This window comes from Talpa occidentalis, unplaced genomic scaffold (assembly GCF_014898055.3).
Source record: "Talpa occidentalis isolate TD23 unplaced genomic scaffold, MPIMG_talOcc4v2.1 talOcc4.16, whole genome shotgun sequence".
Classification (NCBI taxonomy): Eukaryota; Metazoa; Chordata; class Mammalia; order Eulipotyphla; family Talpidae; genus Talpa; species Talpa occidentalis.
In genome coordinates this window covers 72734730-72760070 of record NW_023601653.1, presented here as the reverse complement: position 1 = coordinate 72760070, position 25341 = coordinate 72734730, and the positions used below count along the sequence as shown (strand labels likewise).

Below are 25341 nucleotides of genomic sequence, written 5' to 3'. Positions count from 1 at the left end.
ATGATTCCTATCTGGAGCAACACAAAGGATTCCTGTTCATAGTAATGCAAATGAATTTTGTTCACTAGAGATATATAAGTATTTGTAAGTCAAATAAAATATTAGACACATTTATTTAAATAAAATGCTTCCTGGAGTTTAAGCCAATGTATAGTCCCAGTGGGGCAGGAGATGGGAGCACATGCCGTGGGGCGGAGCTCAACATATGGGTCAACAGTTGCAAGGACTGGTGTCCCCAGGTTTCAAGATTTACAGTGACTTGTACCAGTTACGCAATGAGGCGAGAGGGCTCTGGAGCCAGGTCGGGGCTGTCCTTTTCTGATCACTCTCAGCCTTTTCCCGCTTGACAGTCTTAAACAGTCGCTTCTTTCTTTCTGTGTGTTTCAGGCAGGACCATTTGAAGAAGTGCCTGCTTAGCTGAGTAAGCCTGGAAGTAGAGGCATACCCCGAGGCAAGAGAGTCTTCGATGGCCTTCAGGACATTATGGGCCAAAATCGGGATATCTTCCATAGGGTCATTGTTGAGGGATGTTAGAACTGAAAACAGAAAAGAGGAAACTCAGACCCTCCATTGCCAAACCCCATTATTCTACAACCCACATGCCAGAATAACTTTTAACTTTTATTAAAAGTAATGCTTGTTTGATGATAGAAAAGTTCTAAAGACAAATTGTTTTTTTTTATTTAAAGGAGAAAAGTCACTCATCCCCAGAGATAACACTTATTTTCATACTTTTCCTTGCAGTATTTTTTAAATACCTGACACTATTTTTTACATTTATTTTATTTATTTATGCATACAAGACCTGGGGTGTAGGCCAGAGGTACGGGGGTGGGGGGGGGCGGTGCTACAATGCCTACAGTTAACTTCATAGTGCTGAGACTTAGCCCCTGTGGCACCAGGGAAGCCCCTCTTGTTAGGGGGAAAGGATGTCCTAAAGCTAATTCCATGCAGGCTTTGTGGACTCCACCCCCACCCCAGACCAAAGCCATCAGGACATTGGGAAAGACAAATCCCATCACCACCAAAGGGAAGGTGGCTGGGATCTGAGGGTGGGGTTAAGCAGGCAGGTTTGGTATAAAACCAGACACGTGGGCTTTGGGGGGTTCCCTTTTGGGCTCTCCACCAGCATGCAGAGTGTGGCCAGCTCTTAGAGTGCCTTTGGGTTTCCTCGGCAGATCGGGTAGGACGCATTTAAGACTTTATTTCCCTATTTTCTCCCTGAGTTGTACATTTCCTCATTTTCCCCTTCCCTTGTAAATAATAAACCTTTTATTAACCTTTTGTGTGTGCCTGCAGTGGAGTATTAATTGTGGAGCCAAGCATAAGTATTCTAAGCCATTACTTTGTCATTTTGTGTGTAACTGCCATTTTAGAATTTCAGGTCTTGCAGGTCTTGCTGTCCCGGGAAAAGACTGCATTCCAGAGATAGTTTGGACCCTCACTCCACCCTTACTCTCTGGTCACCAATGAGGGTGAACTTGCTGTAATTGGAGCTGCAGGTTGGAGCTGCATCTTGGCCTGGCCAGTCAGCTTAGAATGATAGCCGGGCAAAGTTGGAGAACGCATCCTTGTAGCCAATGAGTAACTGCCAGCATAATTTAACCTTATTGAAAGACCCCTGCTTCCTTTGTTCGGGGCTCTCAGTATCTGCCACTGCGTTGGTAGGTGCCGTGAACCCGGACTCGAGTCTGAAATAAACTCCCTTTTGTGTTTGCATCAGCTGTCTTTGGGTTCTTGGAGGCTATGCTCGCCAAGTCTGCTAACCTTGGGCACAACATTAATAAGTCCCTTTTAAGTGCGCTGGTGAGGACCCACAGCCAAGCAACCTGTTTTATATCGGGGCTGCTCAGTAACACTCTGACACTATTCAATACATTTTATCATTTCTGTGATGGACCCCATTAGCAGATAATTAAGTCTTTTGCAATGCTTCACTATTGTTGTTATCCACATTGGTGGAGGATAAGGATAAAAAAACTGGAAAGGAGGCGCCACAAGACCAGAAACCTGGGTCGCACAATGCCAAGAGCTGAAGGTGGAGGTAGAGGGATTAACATACCCTTTAACCCAGCTAAGGGAACTCAGATCCTTAGCCAATGCCTAGACACAAAGCACAAGACCCAAGCAGGCATCAGACTGCTGGAGGGGGTGTCGGGAGTGCAGACCTGAAGGTGGAGATCTGCAGATGGAGGCCATTGTAGAAATCTGGCCCCTTTCAAATTCTACATGTTTACTCCAAGTCAACAACAAACAAACCACTCCAGGAAGGAGTGAGCCCCTCCCAAAGAGAAGGAGGCTACATCAGTGCAGGCTCTGCAGTGTCCCGGGCAGCAGTCCTCTGTCCACTGTGCCTGTGCAGGTTCTTCCTTTTCACCAACTCTCTCCTCCGCAGGGCAGCAGCCTCCTGCCTGCTGTGACCTGTGCCAGGCCGAAGATTCTCTTCACTGACCTCCTGAAGCTGAAGCAGCTCTCCTCAAGGCTGCCCACCTGTGATCATGCAGGCCTTTCTCTTAGCAAACCTGTCCCTTTCGGGGCAACCCTTTCTGCTGATCTGTGTCTATGCAAGTGTCCTTTATTCTCTCCCTTTTATATAAACCTGCCCTCTCGGATGTAACTAACGTCTCTGTGTCTGGAGAAGCTCTCCGGGGAACTCGCTGGTGCTGGTGGAAGGGGAGCGATGGTGACACCTTTTCTAGAGTGAACCCAAGGACCCCATGAACCCAACAACTCCAAAAACGACATGAACATCACAGTCATTGTTAATTTGCCCAACAACCATCTACTGAGCCCTGACTACCACCAGGTGCTGTGCGAACTACTGGGGATACAGAGATGAACAAAACAGACAGATTTTCTACACTTAGAACTTAATTCCAGTGGAGGGAAGACAAATTTAAGTACAAGCACAGACATTTCACAGTGATGAAAGCAAATACCTGGGAAGGGCTCCTTTAGATAAACCAGTCAAGGACTGCCTCTTGGAGAAGGTGACTTTTTTTTTTTTTTTTTTTTAAGATTTATCTATGCATACAAGAACTGGGATACAGGCCAGAGGTCAGGGGGTTAGAGGATTCACCAGAGACAGAGTGGGGAATAGAACAGGCAGATTGCCTGACCTATACTGCTAAGCGGAGCAGTGGGGAGTCAGGAGAGGTCTGCTGAGCCATGTTGGTCACCTCCCCAACTGGGGATCGAACTCCTGCTGCAGTGGCTGTGGGTAGCTTCACAGTGCTGTGTCTTAACCCTTTGTGCCACCAGAGAGGCCCCTGGGAAGGCAACATTTTAGCTAAGATCCAAAGCAGGAGAGCCAGTCTCATGAAGAGCAGGGGGGAACATCTCCATTGGGAGGAAGGGTGATGGAATCTTGCTGTCGAAATTAGCCGCAGCTGCTAGTAAAGGGGGCCATGATGGAGGTGAAGGATGGGGACACAAGCCAGCTCATTCAGGGCCCTGTGGCCAGGTTAAGGGGCCAGCGGCTACCCTCAGAGTTACTGACGAGTTTCCCGTAAAGGGGCACTATGGTTCCAGGTGCACAGAGCTAAGGAGAACTGGCTGCTGAGGGAGAAGAGAGTGGAGAAGAGAAAAAGGGTGTTGTGATGGTTAAAGTGGTCCAGTGAGCAGAGAGGAATGGCAGCTGGGGGTTTAGATTCAGGTGGGAACCGAGGGGATGGGGACAGGGAATTGCTTAGCATGCAAAGAATCAAGAAAACTGGAAGAATCTTGGCTCACAAAAGGAAAAGGGTCCTCACACCCATCGGTGGGGTACAGCTTTGTGTTATGTCCTTTCTCCTAAAACAGAAACGAGGCTGGCCTCCTGTCTTTGTGGTTTACGCCGTCTTTCTGGGATGGGATGAGGGGGGCAACATGAATTCCCTGGGATATGGGGAGGAGTCTAGGGTTTCTGGTCTGGATAGACTTTCCCTGAAATTCCACAATGGTGACTAGGAATCGGGGTCTTCTATCCTTCTATCCAGACAGCAGTTCCACAAAATGAGCAGGTATAGCAAATGAGGGTCAGAACAGAAGCCAGGGTTCAAGGCCCAGAGGTGCTGGTGCTGCTACCTTGTCACTTAGGGGCAGAGACAAGATACTTTGAAGGATGCAAACAGACAAAAGGAATAGATTTCTGCAAAAGAACAAACACTAGAGCAGCACCAGGTTTCTTAGTAGCAACAAACAAGCTACAAAACAATCATCTGAAATGTTTAAAGTGAAGAGAGAAAATAATTGTTGGCCTAGAATTGTGTTACAAGGAAAGCCTACTTGCAAGAATGAGGGCAAGAAAAAAAATAATTACAAATAAACAAAAATGAAGACAGAGTATAACCATCAAGGAACCTGCACTAAAGAAACATCTAGAAGTTGTATTTCACGATGAAGAAAAATGATCCTCAAAGGATGTCAGAGACACAAAAAGGAACGGTGTGCAGGTAATGCTGTATGGAAGTCTAATATATCTGTATAAAATACCAACAGTAATCCAAGCATCTAAATTCCAGGTTTGGGACCTCCCCGGTGGTGCAGCAGGTTGAGCGCAGCGCGGTGAAGCTGTCCACAGCTTCTGGAGTGTGGGTTCGAGTCCCGGCAAGCCATACAGATACCCACACGGTGCGGCACACCTCTCCTGTCTCACCCACTGCTTCCCTCAGCAGTGTTTCCGGTCTGTCTGCCTGCTCTGCTCCCCGCTCTGTCTCTGGTGAATTTTCTCACCCTCCTGTGCCTCTGGCCCGTATCCCAGTTCTTGTATAAATAAAATAAATCTTTACAAAAAAAAAAAAAAAGACCTGTTTGTACTAACATATGAAAAGTGGGGGCCAGGGGTGGGGGGGAAGCAAGTTGCAGAAACTTATATATAACACGTTTATAATCCATGCATATATTCTGTGAGTCCAAAAACAAAGCGTGGGATTGTGGAGCAATCGGGCAGGGGAATAAGGAAGAAGAAGCAAGACTTGGGGGTTAGTGGAACTTAGCCCTCATTGCTATTTTGCGAAGAAAGTATAGTCATGTAGGTCCTCTACATATGAATTAATCTGAAGATATTTTAATACAATCAAAAAGAATACAAAGCTGCTAGTTCTTCAGGGGGCAGGGACTGTGTCTGACCACCGGGGGCATCACCAGCCTTAGCACCTGCCTCTGTGCTGGCAGTTTTTATCCAACTAGCGCGACAACAGAGAAGTTGTTTTCTTCCTCCAACTTTTCGTTATTGTCTACTTTGATAACATTTATAATGGTGAAAATAAATTTTTCTTAAAATAATGAAACGTGTCCTTATGATTTCCCATCCTCCTTTCTACCTCGCCCCAACCCCCGGGGAACCCACCGAGGTACGGGGCTGAGACTCACCACTCCGCAAGAGCTGCACATCATTGGGGTGGATGAGTTTCATGTTTAGCCTCTTCACCATGAACCCTAAATGTAAAAGGTATAAAGTCCGTCCAGAAGTCCTGGGCCTTCGGCTGCCCCCTTCCCCAGGCTCATGAATGAGCAAGGATATTTGCAAACCATTTCTAGCAAGGAATGTGTATCTAAGAACTGCCTTGGACCTAGATAGGAGTGTCATCATCAAAGAACAGCCCTCAGAGCAGAAGTGGCCCCGAAAATTTTGTTAGTAGGTGAGAAGTAGCACATGAGCCCACGATGCTAAACTTCATGGGGTTCCTACACCAATTAAAGATCGACAATGGACATAAGGCAACTCTTTTGCAAAAATAAAGTATGTACTGGCAATAAAAATGAGTAAAAATATTTAACGCCACTGCTCATTAAAAAAATATGAACAAAACAAGCAGCTACTCTTTTTAGCTATCAAATCGGTAATGGTTTTTAAAACATTACCCAGAGCCAACAAATGTCTGGAGAAATGGATACTTGCAGACAGTACAGAGGACAATAAGAAATGACTCAGAGGGTAATTTGGCAATAAACACAGAAATCCATTCCATTTGGACCCAGAAATTCTATTTGTTAAAGAATTTATATTAACAAAATAATCCTGATGATGCACAGAGGTTTAGTCACTGTGCACTGGCTTAAAAGAAACGATGCCTTCATATTTGAAAAGGACTGATGCATAAATCCATCCATCCAATGGAATTAATATTACACAACTATTAAAAAGAATGTTTAAAAGTATGTGATCTATGTGGTTGTGATGCAGTAAGGCCAAAGAACCATACCAAATTTTGCAGTTTGAAAAAAATGCTATGCATGAGGAAAAGAATATGAGGGTGTGGGTGAGAGGGGACAGAGGAGATATATTCTTAGGGGAAAAACTCTATAATGTTAACAGTGGTTCATTCCAAATGAAATTGGAATTTCTGGCATTATTTCTTCTTTTTTTTTAGTCTGAATGTTTTAGGTTTTCTAACTTGTACATCTACTACTGTTGTAGTTTGAAACAGCATACTTTGAAAACTTCACGGGGTTCCAGAGGAAGCAGTAGTTTTTCCCCTCTCAAATGTCTCTGATTCTTCTCCCCACAAAGCAGAGCACAGACAGATGGGAGACCCCAGACATGCAGAGCTGGGGCAAAGGCATATAGCCCCCTCTTCCTCCCTGGGCCTGATCACAGTTAGTCCAGAGTTAGGAAAGGGAGTGAATTGCCTCATGGTACTGTGATTCTGACTTAGCCCTTTAGCAGCTGGGCCAGGAGGGCCCCCCTGCTGGAGAGAGGGGCAGGGTCGCCTTACCTATGAAGTTGAGTGCAGCTGCCCTTAGGAAGAACTGGGGGCTCTTCAGGAAGTCAAAGCTCTGGGACAGTAAGTCCCCCACGAGCTGCAATTTGCCTGTGCCCACCTGTGGGGTCAAACAGGGGTGGCGCTGACCGGGAGCTGGGGCTACTGGGCTCTTAGCTAAAGACCCTTTTTGCAGCCGTGGCCGCTCAGCCTGTCCATGGTCGAACCATGGCATCTTCAGCCAGCTTCAACCTGCACGCTGGGGCACACCAGCCAGCAGCAGTGCAGACTCAGGAGGAAGCCCGTAAAGGGCTTCGACTGTGGAGCAGGTGACCCAGGTGACCCAGTTTAGAACCTTCAGTTTGCTCGTGAGCTGAAGTTAAACCTGTGCAACCTCCCTCACAGAACTGTGAAGCTCCAATGGGATAATGGGTAAAAAAGCGTTTTGTCCACTGTAAAACGTTCTACCTGTGTCAGGCAATAAGCCTCACAATTCATATTAGAATTATTCCTGTTAGTCCCGAACCCACTTGCTTAGCCTTTAAATGTTTACTGTTGGACAAGGATTCCTAATCTTGCCCTGCGCTTGACTTGCAACGAGCCACAGACTAAATTCCATGGCATCTCACTGAAGCCCTGGCCCTGGGGACAGCCCTTCCTACAGCCCTCACAAGGGCAGGCCTCAGGCCATCCCCTGACCTTGCATGACCTCCCTGAGCCCTAAAGGCAGAGGATGGATGCCAGGAGGATCAGACAAGGAGGCCCAAGAACTGGGATCTCCAATGTGGGCTCTGAGTTTACTGATGATAAGGAATGAGGATTGCCTGCCAGTGAGGCACTAGCAGGGACTTTGTGCTCTGGCTCCTTCAGGCTCACTCACCAGGTACTTGCACGTTTCTTCAATACGTGGATGTGGTCGCTGAGGGTGGTGTGCCGGAAGGCCTCCGTGAGTGACAAGCCGACAATCACCTTAGTACACTTGGTCAGGGCTCCTCCACAGGCCTAAGGGGTGGAGCAAAGGGAACCCCAACGTCACAGTCCTAAACTCTGCAGTTTAGGACTTGAATGATTCCTCTGTGGCTTTCACCAGGGCATGAATGTCTGCCTGACATGTGGTTTGTCCTAGTGGACTAGGAGTTCCCTGATGACTCAGCCACCCTCCATCACCACTCCCTAAGCCGAGCTCATTCTAGGCTCTGCCCAGGGGGCAGCCAGACTGAAGACTGGCTAGTGCCAGGGAGGGTGGAGGGCTGCTTGGCAGGGTGCAGGGGAGCTGATTCACAAAAGCTAGAAGGATTTCTGCTTCTAACCTTTTAATGAACTAAGTGGCCCTCCCTGTAACCATATCAACCTGCAAAGAAACTTAGCTGACCAACTTAGCTCAGTAGAAACTAACAAGGGAGGAAAGAGAAAGGCAACTTTCCCTGGAATAAAGTGCTCGCCATCAATCTACCTCTAGAGCAAAACGATCCTCACTTGGGCAACTGGGACTCCCAGACTGCTCCAAACATGGGGTAATCCTGTCAAAATACTTCTCCTCATCCTTATCAGAACTATACCGAGAAAGGCTTGACCATAAAGAAAATCAAACCAATTCAGTAACCAGTAGAAAAGTAAACTAGCGGCCTGTCTGGTGGTGCAAAGTGTTAAACGTCAGCACTATGAAGCTGTCCGCAGCCTCTGCAGCACGAGTTTGATCCCCAGCCAGGGAGGTGACCCACATGGCGCAGCAGACCTCTCCTGTCTTGCCCACTGTTCCCCTCAGCAGTGTATTTCAGTGCATCTGCCTGTTCTGCTCCCCACTCTGTCTCTGGTGAATCCTCTCACCCCCATACCTCTGACCTGTACCCTGGTTCTTGTATGCATGGATAAATAAATCTTTAAAAAAGGAATAAAGTGGCCAAGATTATGAAACAGATTTGCACAATCTGGGGATTTCCAAACGCGACATCACACAGTAGAAAATATGTATATGCATGAGGAACCCAGAGAAGGGTTGCTCTGAGGAGAGAAGAGGAGACGAACAAACCAAGCATGTTCTCGCGTGGCCAGTCAGAGAATGGGTGGAGAAAAGGGAGATTTACAGATAGCGCCAGCGTTTCTAGTCCAGGAGAACAGGAAACAGCAGCAACTCTTAGCAAAGTGGGCAGGTGGAAAAGGTGACCTGTCTGGGGCTGGGGAAAGAAAAAGCAGTGAGTTCCTGGATGTGTTGTGTGTGACTCAGTGGCAGGACAACTAACTAGAAATGTCAGGTGCATCTGAAAGCTGGGGCGAAGTGTGGACCTGGGAATTGACAACCTGGTGGGAGCCCAGAGCACAGGAAACCTGGGGATGCTGCCTTTTCTGGCAGGATCAGTCTTTTACCTTAAATCCCTCTGCCTCGTACAAGGCTCTTTGGACTGAAGTGTGAGCCAAGCCTCTTCTTGGGGTTGACCTAACAAGAATAACTGGGCACAGAACTAAAGGAACCCCCAGCACAGAGATGCAAGAATCCCCAGCACAGAGACACAGCGCCAGCTGTTTTCCAACCTGCTCATTTGGGTGAGAGGAGCTGCCACTAAGACTCTGCAGTAAAAGGAGGCAGAGTGGAGGGAAACTGGGGACAGTGACAGTGGCTCCAGGACACAAGTCCTCAAGAAAGGAAGAAGTGTTGGTAGCACTCTTAGACATTTGGCCTCCAAGTAGATGAAGGGGATTTATTTTAAAAAGATTTATTTATTTATGCATACAAGAGCTGGGGTACAGGCCAGAGATTTGGGGGGGGGTGAGAGGATTCACCAGAGACAGAGTGGGGAACAGAACAGGCAGACTGACGAAATACACTGCTGAGGGGAGCAGCGGGCGAGTCAGGAGAGGTCTGCAGCGCCATGTGGGTTGCTCCCTGGCCAGGGATCAAACTCATGTGGAGGCTGCAGGTAGCCACACAGTCTGTGCTTAACCCCTTGAGCTACCAGGGAGGCCCCAAGGGGATATTTTGCTCAGCTAGAAGGCAAGATTGTGCTGAGAATCAGAGGCATTCTAGTCTGTCCCTATTTCCATGCCCTCCCCTAGCCATAGGCTTGCAGTCATCACGGTCCTTACCCCTGCTCCCCCTCCTCACCAGCATCACCACATCACCTACATCATCAGAAAATTAATACCAGCTTTGAACGTTTTCTCTCATTGATCCTCACACTAGAGCTCTGAGCTTTGAACACACTCCTCGTGTTACAGGCAGAGTAAATCCAATGGTTCCCAGATCTGGCACTCAGCCCAGCTCTGAGCTCCAGAATAATGACACCAGACATCTCCACCCGGCGATGCGGGGTGCCCCACCCTTTCCGGTCAAAAAATATGAACCCATCATCCCCCTCCGCCATTTGTCCTGAGCTCCTGGTCTCAGCAAAAGATACCATTATCCTCCCACGGGCCAGAGGTCTGAGAACCATCCTGGGCACGCCACGATCTCTTAACTTCACCCCTTGTATCCAGGGTGACCCCAGTACTGACAGAGGGCTCCCGTGTCCTTCACTGTAAGGAGCGCTGCATTCCAGGCCAAGCAGGCCCTTCACTGTTTCTAGACAAGCCCCTAAAGTTCTTGCTCCTGAGTCTGACTCGGAATATGATGTCAAATGGGAGGGGCTTCACACCTCCGTCTGCACCAGCCCAGGCACCCACTGTGTGTCTCAGGGCACGGCTCAGCTCTCGGAAGGGTTAGCTGCTTTCTTCCCTGCAGTCTCCCCAGGGATGCTGTTGGCAGCTTAGGGTGCAAGCCGTCATGGTGACAGATGCTCTGAGAATCTGGCAGGGCCGAGGTCTTGGATCTTGGGGGTAGAGGGGAGGCCTGAGAGCGCTGGCACCAGCTCCACCAGCAACCAGCACTTCGAGGGCATCATGTGCCAGGCGTGGTTCTAAGTGCTTTCAACGTTGTTAATCCTCAAACTCCTGTCCTGACACACAGCACTGATGTGGGGTTCCCGCCCACCCCAAGTGCAGATCTGGAGCTAATCATGAAGAAATAGGAGACAACCCCAGTAGGACTGGTGTGGAAAGTAAAAAAATGTCAAGTTCACGGAAGATAAAGGCTGAGCTAGTGCTCCAGATGAAAGACGAATGAAGAGAAACGAGACAAGCAAAGTGCCGTGTGGTTCTGGACTGGATCCCAGAACAGAGAACAAAAATGTTCCTTTGCTCTAAAGAACATGACTGAGACCACCGAAAAATTTCTAATCAGGTGCACAAACTAGAGAATAGCACGGCAGCGACGTTAACTTCCTGATTCTGATCATGGTGCTGGTTCCATCCAGAGTATCTTTATTTTTAGATAATACACATCACGTGCATTTACACACATTTATACACATTTAGTGGTAAATGAAAATCAGGAACTTTTCACAAAATGAGAGAGGGAATCGGGAAAGGTTAACATCTGGGAACCTGGATAAAGAATAGACTCTACAGGTTCTCTTTTCAATAAATGTGAAATTATTTCAAAATGAAAAATAGTTTAGAAACTAGCCTATGAGGGAGGAATCACAACCTCATTTTACAGAAGAAAACATGGGACACAGAGAGACAGCGTCAGCATCTTGCCCAAGGAAACACAGTCAGCGAGGAGCAAAGCTGGGTTTCCAACCCAGTGTGCCAGGCCCAGGCTTTCGGCCACCCTGCCACCCTGCCTCTAAGAACAAAAGTGTCCCCCACCCGACACTGTCAAAAACACGAGACGGGGTATAAAACAATGGTATTTCAATAGCAATAGTTTCTTTTTCATGTCCCTCCCTTTCGGGCGGCCTCCACCTCACCTCCCGCTCTGCCAAGTCCTCGTGGGTGGTCAGGACCAAGGCGGTGATCATCATCTGCACCAATGTCTTGTCACTTGAGGACCACAGGGTGAAGCCGAAGAATTTATACAGGAAAGTCTAGGGAGGTGGGAGCGAGGGGTCTTGCTTGGCTGGGCATGAGGTTAGGAACAGCCGGGCTGGCTTCAGAAATGCAGCCACACCCGCCCCCACCTCTCCTTCCTCCACCCTGTCCCTCTTGCTTGGGGTGGGGGGGAGGGAGATAAGGCCGTGACCTTACAGCTCAGGGACAGAGAGTTGCCTGTCTAATTTCTCGGCTTCTCAGGGCAGGGATCATCCTCTAGGAACTTTTCCTGATCTACATACTTGTCACTTCCAGCTAGGAATTAAAAACAGGTCCTAAAATTTGCAAAGTTTTCAAATCAAGATTGCATAATTGAAAAAGTACTTTTATATAACCTGGGTCTCTCCTGCCTCTGCATTTCAGTGGTCTTAATTCTTGCTTACTCAGCATTGCCCTCTCTGCCTTGAAACACCCATGTCTGCATTCTCCGCTCTCCTACGCCTCCAGGTGCCTGCATTTCCTGTATTGTCTGCCTGGAACAATCTTTCCCTGGCTCTTTAAAATGTCTTAGCTCCAAGGTTCTCATCTTTGAGATCGTGGCTAGTGAGCCTTCCCTGACCTCCGAGGTTTCTCTCATGCTCACTTTCCTATTTCTTTCCTTCAGAGCCTCATCTCCATGCATTTCCTGTGTGTGTGTCTCTGGCTAGCTCCTGACTTGCCCCAACCTCGCATCTCCAAGATCAAACCCTGCTGACAGGGCATGACATGGGAGTGAGGCAAACAGGATACCCCCGCTGTTCCATGAAAGTCTCCCCGGGTTTCCACGCACCTGCTAAAAGCCCCTCCCTATGGGCACCTTCTACCCCTCTAGCTGGTGAGGCGCCTGGCCCCAGATGACAGGAGCCCTCCTTTCACTGGCTGCAGACCCTGCAAGAACAGTTCCCCTGCAGCCTGCAGCCTCTCTGCGATCTCCTTGCCCGGAGTAACCTCCTTCTGTCTTCCCTCCCTGCTCCACACCAACCCTGGCAGGGAGGCAGAGATCATCGGTGGGCGGTGGGACGTGGGTCTGAAGGCCCCTCACACATATGCACTTGACTCCAGGCAGAACAGGCTCTGCAGTGCAACCGGCTCAGGTGGAGAAGCCTCTTGCTCAGCCTCTTCCTCTCCCATTCCTCTTCCTTCCTGGCTCTGCTCTATTTTGGCTTCTCTAGAGAGTGCCCCGCCTGCTCAATTCCTGGACAAGATCCCCCACCTCAGGCTCAGCTTCTGCAAAATCTGCTCTAAGGCACCAGCCTCCCCAGCCCGCAAAAGACCACATCTTCCCGATGCTCTCAGCTTGCCTGGCACTGAGGCGTTTTCCAGACCCTGAATTTTCGCTGCTAAAACCAGGATGGTCCTGAGCCAACCTAGCTGGTGGGTGACCTCTGAGAAAGCCGCTCATCCAGTCCCACAGGACAAGTCATTCCCCAACTCCAGTGCAGGCCTCCCCCCGTCCCCTAGCATTTGGATTCCGATCCCATTTCCGTAATCAGTCTTGGGAATGAGACCTGTTTCCTGGGACAACCCCATCACCGCCCCAAACCAGTGCTGCTCAGTGCCAGGAAAACAGATGAGAAATCAAGAAACTTGTATTCAGGTCCCAGTTTTAATTTGCTTAAGGTCAAGCCTTCCCCATGCTCACGCCTCCCCCATCCCCAGGCCTCACCAGTGTGCTGCCAGTTCCCTCCTCCAAGCTCTGTGGCATGGATTCCCTTTCTCTGGAGCCCCCTGGATCCTTGGCCCTACCTCCTTATACCACAGCCAGCGTAGTGCCTAGAACAGAGCACGACTCGAGGGTTTGCGGAATGCTGGTTGCATGGAGGGATGGACGCATGGACGGAGGGAGAGAGATGTACTATTCATTCCAGCGTCACTTACCACGAGGCAGGACAGGAGGTTCTGTGGGGTTACAAACTGGGTGGCTAAGAGAAAGAGAGGGTAACATCAAAGGACACGGTTTGGGTCAGTTCTAGCACACGCAGCCTCCAGCCCCCCACGGCAGCCCCCGGCAGTACTTAGAGGAGGAGGAGAGCAAAGTGGAGAGGAGAAGAGGCGCCGACATTTAGGGCTTGTGACGTTTTGACTTAAGGCCTGAGCAGACATCCTCACCCCAACCCTAGCAGTCATGGATGGGGTGAGTAGAGTCGGAGCTTGGGAAGAATCAAGAGACAGGTTTGTCCGCGTACTCATAGCTTTCCAGTTCATATCACCGTGTTTACATCCTGACTAGTGTGTTAAAGAAAGACGACAGGCAAGAAGGAATTGTGTTTGGAATGTCCCACATGTCATCTGTGGGATGCTGCTGTCCCAACCCCTGGCCTGGCCTGGCCCATCCCGGCCTCGGTTCTGGCTGCACCCCCATCCCAGATCGCACCTTCTCCTCTGTCCCAGCCCTGCAGAGCCTCCGCTGCATCCTAGCCCGGCACCCCTCCTACCGCAGCCTGCACACTCACAGCCGCACCCATCCCCGTGTGCTCCACTTTTCACTTACGTGTGAGATGAAAGCCGCTGAGGTAGGGGGTCTTGCCCTGGGACTGGGCCTTCAGAGCCATTTCCAAGACTGTCTCACACAGTGGCACAAAGGCCAAGACACTGCTGGGCTCACACATTACGGTGACCAGTCTTGGCAAGGAGACCTGGCAGGGATGTGCAAGGGTTTCATTGGCAAGCCTAGATAAGCCCGGGCCCACGTTCTCCAAGCCACAACCTTGTCTTCTTTCCTGCAAGGGCATTTGAGGCCTGCAGGCCACAGACACAGACAGACACACCACGTCCTCCACCACCACCACCACCAGCAGCACCACCACTCCGTCGTGGTAAACTACAAACAAGGTCCTGATAAAAATCACAGCCAGAAGGACTTGCTTAGAGAGAGGGTTTCCTGAAATTTGGAATTCACAGGGGAACATCCCAGGACAGAAGCCCTGGGAAGGGTCAGGAGGCCCGGCCTGCTGGGAGGAGAGCAGCTGTGACTCCAGGACGGAGAGGGAATCCCAGCTGTGCTCCTCCCTTAAGCCCTTACCTAGACTCTGACCCACACATCAGCTCCTCCAGCCTTCAAGAACCCTCAGAGGCTCCTGTGGCAGGCGGGATGCACGTTCCCCCCCTCGCGGACAGATGGGAAAACTGCAGCCCAGACAGCCATTGACACATTTTAGAGCTATAAAGGGGATGAGAAGACTCCAGAGCAGTCTCCAGCCTCCCCGGGAGAGGCCCTCTCCTGGCCCTGAGACACCCTCCAGAGGAGCCTGGGCACGCGAGTGGGCATTTCTGGAGTGGGGGAGGGGGAGAAGAGAAAGCTGAAGAGGCTGGATGCAGGAGGGGTGAACTAGGGGCTGGGGGGGTAACAAGGAGCAAGGGCGGAGGAAATGGACAGCCTCTTTGCCCCTGGCTGCTTGTACCATCTGGAGAATCTTTGAACACAGTATTCGGATGTCCACTTCATTCTGGAATAAGAAGAGGTGTTAATTCTGAAACCAGTGCCCGCTGAGTCTGGTTCAGACCTCCCAGGCTCACTGCTCAGGGGAGGCCAAAGTCCCTCCCCACCCTCGCACCAGCCATACCCTCCTCTCATTTCCCTCCTGCTCCCAACTCTGCCTTCTTCTTGCTCCCTCCTCTAAGCCTCAGGACCCACTCTGTTGCCCTCCACCCTCCCACCCACACCTATGCTAACAGAGGAGTCACATTTGCTGAGCTTGACCACGTAATCGAGGATGATGCTGCTCTGGGGCTGGGCCAGGTGGTCGTGCTGCCCCAGCACTCGATGAAGCTCAGCAGGGCCTTCCTCACCTGTGGGGTCACAGATCAGGGTGAGAGAGGGAGCACGGCAGGGACCGTTGGGGTGACCACTGGGGTTCCAGGTAAGGACGCAGAGTAGCAGAGTTGGGTGGGGTGTCTTCAAGGACTCGGATCTCTGGTCCCCAAGTCCAAGTGTGACTCTTCAGCAGGGTCCCGGCGGTGACAAAGCACCCGTGATTGAACCTGACCACTCTCTATGCTGCCCCAGAATCCAACCCATTTTGGCTTCTGCCAACCTCTTAGAGAAGCTGAAGTGTTTACTTGTCCACACTTTACATCAAGAGGCTGGACTTTGGCGGGAGTGTTGGGCGGTGGGGATCTGAGCTCTGGAAAGGTCTCGTGCCTGGGAAAGCCAGGAACAAGTTCCACAAGTTCTTAGGGTCCATCCTTCAAGATCCCCACTCTCCATTAACCTTCTGAAGATTGAGGACTTTGCTTTTAGGGATGATGCATTGTCCACCACTTGGCACCTACAGCACCTGCCCCCCTACCCCACCCCACCCCATCTTGCATAACTTGGAGTTGGCAGCTGACACTGCTGCCTGCAGCCCCAGCTGTAGAACTTGGTAGAAAGGCGGCTTCTTGAGCCTCGTGCCAGACACGCTTGAGGGCTTCTCTGCAATTTGAACTCTCAGGAGACAGAAATAGTATCCTCTAGAACACCACATCCCAGTAGGACACCCCAGCACTTTCCACAGAGAAGCCTCAGAAAATAGGTAGAAACCACCCGTCTGCTCCTCAAACCCTCCTCAGGCTTTCAAGAATCCCAATGTAACCCATAGGCAGCAGCCTGGGGCCAGTTGGGGAGCCTCACTTCTCATTCCGAACAGCCTTCCCTCTGTGTTTTACACGACCCTGAGGTGTCAAGCAAGCAAGCCCCCTCCCAGCCCAGGCGTCCTGTCTCTCTGCGCAGAAGTCTGAGGTCTGCCTGGACCATGATAATGGTGGAGTGCAGGATTTCACTCTTGCTTTCCTCTTGGTTATTCAATCAAGCACTGGTGTAGGGGTAGATGTGAAGGCATTTTGCAGCTATACTTAAGGCCCCAAATCAGCTGAGCTTAAAATGGGGAGATTCCCCAGGTGGGCTTGATCCAATCTTATGAACCTGATAATCTAGGTCTAAGGTCAGATACAAAGAAATCAGAGAAAAGCAAAGCAGCTAATGGGTGTGACTGAGTTCCCGTAGAATATTATTTATCAAACAAATTTAAGGCCGGATTTGGCCTATAGGTCATCCTTTGCCAACTGCAGCATGAACTATTTATAACAATAAATACGGACCGCAACTGTGGACTAAAATTTCCACAGTTAAATGTCCAACTGTGGACTAAAAAACAGAGAAAATTCTACATTCTACTAGAACCATAGCTTCCTCTGTGACCATACCACAGAGTCATCTCAGAGGTTGCAGTCAGCAAAACAATAACATCTGTTTGCTGTGAGGAAAGCCTGAGGTGAGAAGAAGAAAATTCCACAGACCAAGTCCACCCATCATGCTACTAGTTGCTGAAAGAAAGAGCCTGAGATAATGGCCTAACTGCACCTTACTGCATCTACAGGGGCATGTTCTAGAATAAGAAAGTCAGCTATCCATCTTCCACACAGACAGCTCTAAGTTGGCTTTGTAAGATAAAGAGATCACTTTGCAAAAAAATAAAGAAATAAAAAAATAATAAAGAGGGTCCTCTCTGGTGGTACGAGGGGTTAAGACACAGCACTGTGAAACTATCTGCAGCCTCTGCAGCATGAGTTCCATTCCCGGCCCACCAGGCAGCTACCCACATGGCGCAGCAGAACTCTCCTATCTCGTCCGCTGCTCAGATCTGCTGTTCTGCTCCCTACTCTCTCTGGTGAATCCTCGCACACCCCAGTTATTGTATGATTAAATAAATAAATCTATAAAGAGAGAGATCACTTTGCACTTAAAAAAGGACTTATTCTTTATCATTAGCTAAGAAAATTAGAACCAACTTACACTGGTTAACAGAAAATGATTGAAATTAAGTAAGTGTATTTTTTTCTTTGTTAAATAATAATTATGTGGTCTCTCTGCATGTAACCTACCTAAGGAAACTGAGAGTAAACCATAGAGACATATTCTCATAGTCTCCCAGGCCTGGGTCCTCAGTTTGGCTCTGAATAGTCTCCTTAATAGACTGCTCTTTTGATGAACCTTTGAATTCACTTCACAGCAATGATTTCAGGCAACAGTCTCACCCCCACCCTGCTGACCTGGGAGATGTAGAAAGGTGTCACATGGGTGAATAACATCATCAGCCAGCGGACTAACTGGTTCACTTGGTTCTTGAGTTTGGATGGTGCAATGAGGAAGAAGAGGTGGCCGGCAATGACCAGAGCTTGCTCTGCCTCCTGTGCCCAGGGAGACACAACGCACAGGCCTCAGCTCGGGGAGGAAGGCGGGACAAGCCCTCAGGCTTGGTCTTAGCTGTCTTGGTATTCCGAGGGCCTAGCACACACTTGGCATTCAGGGTCATCAGGAAATTACTTGCATAACATAACTGAATGGACAGGAGAGTTTTTTCTAACTGTGCCCTCTCTGGACAATGGGAACAGGAGCCTGAGGAGAGTCACCCACCTTTCCAAGAAAAGTCTAGTGAGTTAACGTTCCGTGGACATCTCTGGCGCAAGATTCACTCCTTCAGTGCCTCCCTGATGGCACAAGGGGTTAAGATGCAACACTGAAGCTATCCACAGACACTGCAGCACAGATTCAATCCCCGGCAAGGGAGCTACCCACATGGTGCAGAAGACCTCTCCTGTCTCGCCCACTGCTCCCCTCAGTAGTGTATTTCAATAGATCCACCTGTTCTGTTCTCCCCTGTCTCTGGTGAATCCTCTCACCTACCACACCCCTGGCCTGTACCCCAGCTCTTGTATGCATAAATAATTCTTTAAAAAAAAAATTCACTCCTTCAGCCCACCGTGACCCCTACTAGCTCCCACTCTGTTTCCCTTGCTCTTTGTGTGCCAACAGTTCAAGAGCACCCAGAGAGTGTGGTAGGCCTTGATGGACACTGCCTCCTGTGTGATGTCCATCACTTCATCAACGTGGGCGCCCAGATCCAGATCCTTCCGGACACTGATGACCAATCCACCAAGTGCTGTGTGGGAAGCAGGGAGTTAGCTGCTCATCACCCTTTTCTTGCCACAAAGGGCAACATACATACATGTGGATAGTCCTCTCATCCCAACCCTGAAAGGGCCTCTGGCATTCTGTTCTGGGAAAGATCAACCCACTCACCACCACTCCGGTTATCTTGCCTTCTAACGGCAGCTGATCCCCCCAGCAGGCAGAATGGGTCTATGCCCAACTCACCTCCTTGATGGAGGTGGTCTTAGACCTTGGCTGGAGTCAGGAAGGTGTCAGAGGTGCCCTCACCTGACCAGCAATTTGGAGGGCATCATTGAAGTTCTCAATGGTCTTTTCTGAAACATCCCATGCCAAGTCCCTGCGAGTGGTCTCTGGGGAGCCTGTCATAGCTATAAATATGCTTGTAAGGAACAGAGAGAGAGAGAGAGAGGAAGCTGTTTCCCACCTGCTGGAAGTAAGTCTTTCCTTAAAGGTGGGGTCATGGAATGATGAAAACAAGAATTAAGAATAAGAAATCAGAGAGGGCGGAGCAACATGGCGGCGAGGAGACGCTGCGAGTAAGATCTCCCATTAAAAAAAGTTAATAGGGAGGAAAAGCGGCAGGTCCCAGTGAGAACTGGGACACGGAAGATAAACGGACGACTCCAGCAAACTGCCCGAAGAAGAAAGCTGCCATAAAAGAGGACGAGAAGGGAGGGAAGCGCAGAACCCTGCTCCCCTCCCCCGCCCACAGAGGCGGCACTCTCCGACCCGCAGAGAGGAGGAAAACAACAAACCAAAACGGCCAACAAGAAAAACGGACACAGCAAGCGGGACTGTGAGTGGAAAGGAACTATTGCAGCCACCACACCCCGTGAACGGGAGCTGAGGCGAACCCTGCAGGATCCGCCGCGGAGGTGAGCTCCAGGCGCCATTAAAGAGAGCCCCGCCCCCCAGGAGGAGACCAGCACCAGCACACAGCCCCGGCCGCCCGGCTGCTTGAAACTGACAGATGACTCCTGGAAGAACCAGAGGGGAACAGAGAAGCCCACCCAAGATGCCGGCCAGTCCCAACAACACAGTGTCCCAACGCATACGGCAAATTAGAAAACAGACAGTAGGGAGGAGAAGAACCACACGCAACCTAGCAACTCTCCAGAGAAAAAGCACACCACAAAAAGAAAGCCAGCCCCCAGATTGCAAAGACAATAACTTGGAAGAATTTCTGAGCCTTCCAGAAAGAGAATTTAAAATTGCCGTGATTAAAAAACTGACAGAAGTCATAAAGGAAAACAATGATAAGGGAAAAATAATCAACGATCAGATGAATGCAATTGAGTCCCTAGAGAGGGAAAACAATGGTCAGAAGAAAGAAATTGAGTCCCTAAAGAGGGAAGTAAAAGAAATGCAGGCGATCAAAGAATTAATGGAAGAACTAAAGAATTCTGGGAAAAGCAATGAAAGCAGAATAGATGAAATGGAAGAACGAATAAGTAATCTTGAAGACACAGAAATAAAAAGAACCAAAACAGAAAAGGAAAGAGAAGTACGAAGGAAAAAGAACGAAGAAAGACTTCGGGAACTATCTGACTCCATGAGGAAAGGAAATATAAGAGTTATAGGAATACCAGAAGGAGAGGAGAGAGATGTAGGAACAGAGAAAATATTCAAAGAGATAATTGAAGAGAACTTCCCAAATGTGAAGAAGGAGCTGAAAATTGATATACAAGAAGCAAGAAGAACACCAAACTTCCACGACGAAAGGAAAAATACAGCAAGACACATAATAGTAAAGCTCCCAAGAATCCAGGACAAGGAAAAAATAATGAAGCTGGCAAGAGGGAAGAAACAGATAACATTCAAAGGAAAACCAATCAGGCTGACATCAGACTTCTCCGAAGAAACACTACGGGCAAGGAGAGAGTGGAGGGACATAGTCAACAGACTCCAAGAAAACAGATGCCAACCAAGAATACTCTATCCCGCAAAGCTCTCCTTCCTTTTTGAAGAAAGAATATGGACCTTCCCAGACAAACAGAAACTCCGGAATTTCATTGCAACTAAACCCCCACTCCAAAAAATACTACAAGGAGTCCTAAAGCCAGAACCTCAGAGGGACAAATAACAATGAAAGAAGGCCAAAAAAAAAAAAAAGTTATTAAAAGAATAAATAAATAAAATCAAAGGAAAGACAAACACAATGGCAAATACAGATGTTAACATATCAATATTAACTCTAAATGTAAATGGACTAAACTCTTCAATAAAAAGACACAGAGTGGCAGCCTGGATTAAGAAACAAAACCCAACCTTTTGCTGTCTCCAGGAAACACATTTAGCTACAAAAGATAAAAATAGGCTCAAAGTTAAAGGATGGAAAACAATCCTACAAGCAAATGGACCAAAAAAGAAAGCAGGAACAGCTATACTTATATCAGATAAAACAGATTTCAAACTCAAAAGATAAAAAGAGACCCCAATGGTCACTACATTATGATCAAGGGGACAATACTTCAAGAAGAAATAACACTCATTAACATATACTCACCAAACGAAGGAGCACCAAAATATATCAGACAACTGTTGTCCTCTCTGAAAACAGACATCAGAGAAAACACATATGTAGTGGGAGACTTCAACACACCACTATCAACAATGGATAGATCAACAAGACAAAAAATAAGTAAAGAAACCAAAGCTCTAAATAAGGACCTAGAGCAATTAGGCTTAACAGACATCTATAGAACACTAAACCCCAAAAAAACGGAGTACACATTTTTCTCAAGCGCACACGGATCATTCTCCAGGATCGATCACATACTGGGGCACAAGACAAACATCAACAGATACACCAAGATTGAAATCATACCAACCATCTTTTCTGACCATGAAGGCATCAAGCTAGAAATAAACCATAAAAAGAAGGCAAGGAACTTTCCTACCTCATGGAGATTAAAAACCACACTACTGGAAGACCATTGGACTAATGAGGAGATCAAAGAAGAAATTAAAAAATTTTTGAATTGAACGACAAGGAGGACACTAATATCCTAAATGTATGGGATGCAGCAAAAGCAGTAATAAGAGGAAAATATATAGCAATAGAAGCTCACATCAAGAAACAAGAAAGAACGCAAAGAAACAACCTCATCTCGAAGCTCAAAGATCTAGAAAAAGAACAACAAAAAAACCCCAAAACCAGTAGAAGAAAAGAAATAATAAAAACCAAAGCAGAAATAAATGAAATTGAAACCAAAAAAACAATCCAAAAGATCAATGAAACCAAGAGCTGGTTTTTTGAAAAAATCAATAAAATAGACAAACCCCTAGCCAGGCTCACAAAGGAAAAAAGGGAGAAAGCACAAATAAACAGGATCATCAATGAAAGAGGAGAAATCACAACGGACACAGCAGAAATCAAAAGAATAATCAGTAACTACTATGAACAGTTATATGGAAACAAGTTTAACAATCTAGAGGAGATGGACAAATTCCTACAACTCTACAATCACCCAAAGCTAGATAAAGAAGAAATAGAACACCTAAACAGACCAATTACAATTAGCGAAATTGAAATGGTAATAAAAAACCTCCCCAAAAACAAAAGCCCAGGACCTGATGGATTTACAAATGAATTCTACCAAACATTCAGAGACGAATTAGTGCCTATCCTTCACAAACTCTTCCAAAAAATTGAGAAGGAAGGGACAATACCAAACACGTTTTATGAAGCCAACATTACACTAATACCAAAACCGAACAAGGACAACACAAAAAAGGAAAACTACAGGCCAATCTCCCTAATGAACACTGATGCAAAAATCCTCAATAAAATTTTAGCTATCAGAATCCAACAATGTATCCATAAGATAATTCACCACGACCAAGTTGGATTCATTCCAGGGGCACAAGGATGGTTTAACATCCGAAAATCAATCAACGTTATCCAACACATCAACAAAAAGAAATATAAAAACCATATGATAATATCAATAGATACTGAGAAAGCTTTCGACAAAGTGCAACACCCATTCATGATAAAAGCCCTTGAAATTCTGGGGATACAAGGAACATACCTCAACATCATAAAGGCCATCTATGACAAGCCAACAGCCAGTATCATTCTCAATGGTGAAAAGCTGAAAGCAATTCCATTAAGATCTGGAACAAGACAAGGATGTCCACTCTCACCATTGCTTTTCAATATAATACTGGAAGTCCTAGCCAGGGCAATAAGACAAGAGAAAGACATCCAAGGAATCCAAATAGGAAAAGAAGAAGTCAAACTATCACTATTTGCAGACGATATGATATTATACATAGAGAACCCCAAAAACTCCACAGAAAAGCTAATTCAACTCATCAATCAGTTCAGTAAAGTGGCAGGATACAAAATCAACACGCAAAAGTCAGTAGCCTTCCTATACACAAACAATAAATCTGAAGAAGAAGAAATCAAAAAGACCATCCCTTTTGTTATTGAAACAAAAAAAATCAAATATTTGGGAATAAATCTAACAAAAGAGGTAAAGGACCTATACAAAGAAAACTATAAAACACTGTTAAAAGAAATAGAAGAAGACACAAAGAAATGGAGAGACGTCCCCTGCTCATGGATTGGAAGAATAAACATTATTAAAATGGCCATCCTACCAAAAGCAATATACAGATTCAATGCTATTCCAATCAAAATTTCAATGTCATTCTTCAAAGAAATAGAACAATTATTGATGAAATTCATATGGAATCACCAAAAACCCCGAATAGCCAAAGCTCTCCTGAAAAAAAAAGAAGGGAATGGAGGCATCAGACTCCCAGACTTCAAACTATACTACAAAGCCATAATCATCAAAACTGCATGGTATTGGAACAAGAACAGACATACAGACCAATGGAATCGAATAGAAAATCCAGAAATAAACCCACAGATTTATGGTCAACTAATCTTTGACAAAGGAGCAAAGAATATGCATTGGAGCAAAGAAAGTTTGTTCAATAAATGGTGCTGGGAAACTGGGTCGCTACATGCAAAAGAATGAAGCTTGACCACCACCTCACACCATACACAAAAATCAACTCAAAATGGATTAAAGAACTAGACATAAGACCTGAAACCATAAAATATATAGAAGGAAATATAGGCGAAACACTACGTGATTTGCACATCAAAGACATCTTTACAGACACATCACCCAAAGCAGTGATAGTGAAGGCAAAGATAAACAGCTGGGACTACATCAAATTAAAGAGCTTTTGCACAGCAAAAGAGACAATAACAAAAACAAAGAGAAACCCCACCAACTGGGAGAACATTTTTGCACCCAACACTAATGATAAAGGACTGATCACAAAAATCTGCAAAGAGCTGATGAGACTCAACAACAACAAAGAAAATAATCCAGTCAAAAAATGGGCAGAAGAGCTTAAAAGAAACTTCTCTGAAGAGGAAATGCAAATGGCCAACAGGCATATGAAAAAATGTTCAACATCACTTGTCATCAGGGAAATGCAAATCAAAACTACCATGAGATACCATCTTACACCAGTGAGAATGGCACATATTAAAAAAACTAGCAACAACAAATGTTGGCGAGGGTGTGGAGAAAAAGGAACTCTTCTGCACTGTTGGTGGGAGTGCAAACTGGTCCAACCACTGTGGAAAGCTGTATGGAGATTTCTGGACCTACTAACATAGAGCTTCCTTATGATCCAGCAATTCCACTCCTAGGTATTTACCCAAAGGACACAGAAACATCAATTCCAAAGAACACCTGCACCCCTATGTTTATAGCAGCACTGTTTACAATAGCTAAGCTTTGGAAACAACCCAAATGCCCAAAAATAGATGACTGGATCAAGAAGATGTGGTACATATATACCATGGAATATTACTCAGCATTCAAAAAGATAAACACATGCAATTTGCAGCAACATGGATGGCGCTGGAAGGGATCATGCTCAGCGAAATAAGCCAAAAAGAAAAAGAAAAATACCGGATGGTCTCACTCATAGCAGGAATCTAGAAAACTTAAATAAGGGACCAGGAAAATGAATAACTATAAGAAAGTGAAAATCAAAATCAACAAAAAACTATGAACCAGAGACACTTTTAGGGGGGCGGGGGTGGGAGGGGAGGGATTGGGGTCAGAATGGGGGGGCTGCAATTGTATGGGGAATATAACAATAAAATTTATTAAAAAAAAAAAAAAAAAGAATAAGAAATCAGCTGGGCCTCCCCGGTGGCGCAGCGGTTGAGATCTGGGTTGCGAAGCTGCCCGCGGCCTCTGTGGTGCTGGTTCGATCCCCGGCTGCTCCCCGGCCACCGGAGGAGGGTCCCACATGGCACGCAGACCTCTCCTGCCGCCCGCTGCTCCCCTCAGCAGTGTACTTCAGTCTGCCTGTTCTGTTCCCGGCTCTGGCTCTGGTGAATTCTCTCACCCTCCCGCGCTTCTGACTGTACCCAGTGCATGTATAAACAAACAAACAAACAAATAAATGAATAAAATACATGCCTCTTAAAAAAAAAAAAAAAAAGAATTTAAAAAAAATATATATAAAAAAAAAAAAAAAAAAAAAAGAATAAGAAATCAGGGCCTCCCTAGTGGTGCAAGGGGTTAAGTCTCAGCACTATGATGCTGTCGGCAGCCACTGCATCTCAAGTTTGATCCCTGGCCAGGGAGCTGACCCACATGGCACAGCAGACCTCTCCTGACTCACCCACTGCTCCCCTCAGCAGTGTATTTCAGTCAGTCTGCCTGTTCTGCTCCCCACTCTGTCTCTGGTAAATCCTCTCACCCACCACCCCTGCACCTCTGGCCTGTAACCCAGCTCTCAGATGCATAAATAAATAATATAAATCTTAAAAAAAATAGAGAACAAATCAGA

The 25341-nt window shown here is 47.1% G+C and overlaps 1 protein-coding gene across 18 annotated transcripts in view; it reads right to left on the bottom strand.

The window, feature by feature from the left end:
• Nucleotides 1–110: 110 nt before the first annotated feature.
• LOC129145999 (uncharacterized) overlaps nt 111–25341 on the bottom strand; it is a 36757-nt gene continuing 11526 nt past the window's right edge. For 5 of the 18 annotated variants that reach the window (XM_054696531.1, XM_054696533.1, XM_054696530.1 and 2 more), the window contains exons 3-11: nt 17598–17735; nt 14969–15013; nt 14059–14203; nt 13446–13489; nt 11468–11584; nt 7564–7685; nt 6699–6804; nt 5353–5418; nt 111–536 (exon numbers count right to left, since the gene is read on the bottom strand). In XM_054696531.1, coding sequence (XP_054552506.1) covers nt 6744–6804; nt 7564–7685; nt 11468–11584; nt 13446–13489; nt 14059–14203; nt 14969–15013; nt 17598–17639 — 576 coding nt within the window. In that variant the 5' untranslated portion in view covers nt 17640–17735 and the 3' untranslated portion in view covers nt 111–536; nt 5353–5418; nt 6699–6743. Of the gene's footprint in view, nt 537–5352; nt 5419–6698; nt 6805–7563; nt 7686–11467; nt 11585–13233; nt 13341–13445; nt 13490–14058; nt 15836–17429; nt 17444–17597; nt 17736–17961; nt 18036–25341 lie in introns of those variants that run through there. The other 13 variants (XM_054696536.1, XM_054696538.1, XM_054696537.1 and 10 more) reach the window with 11 other exon arrangements.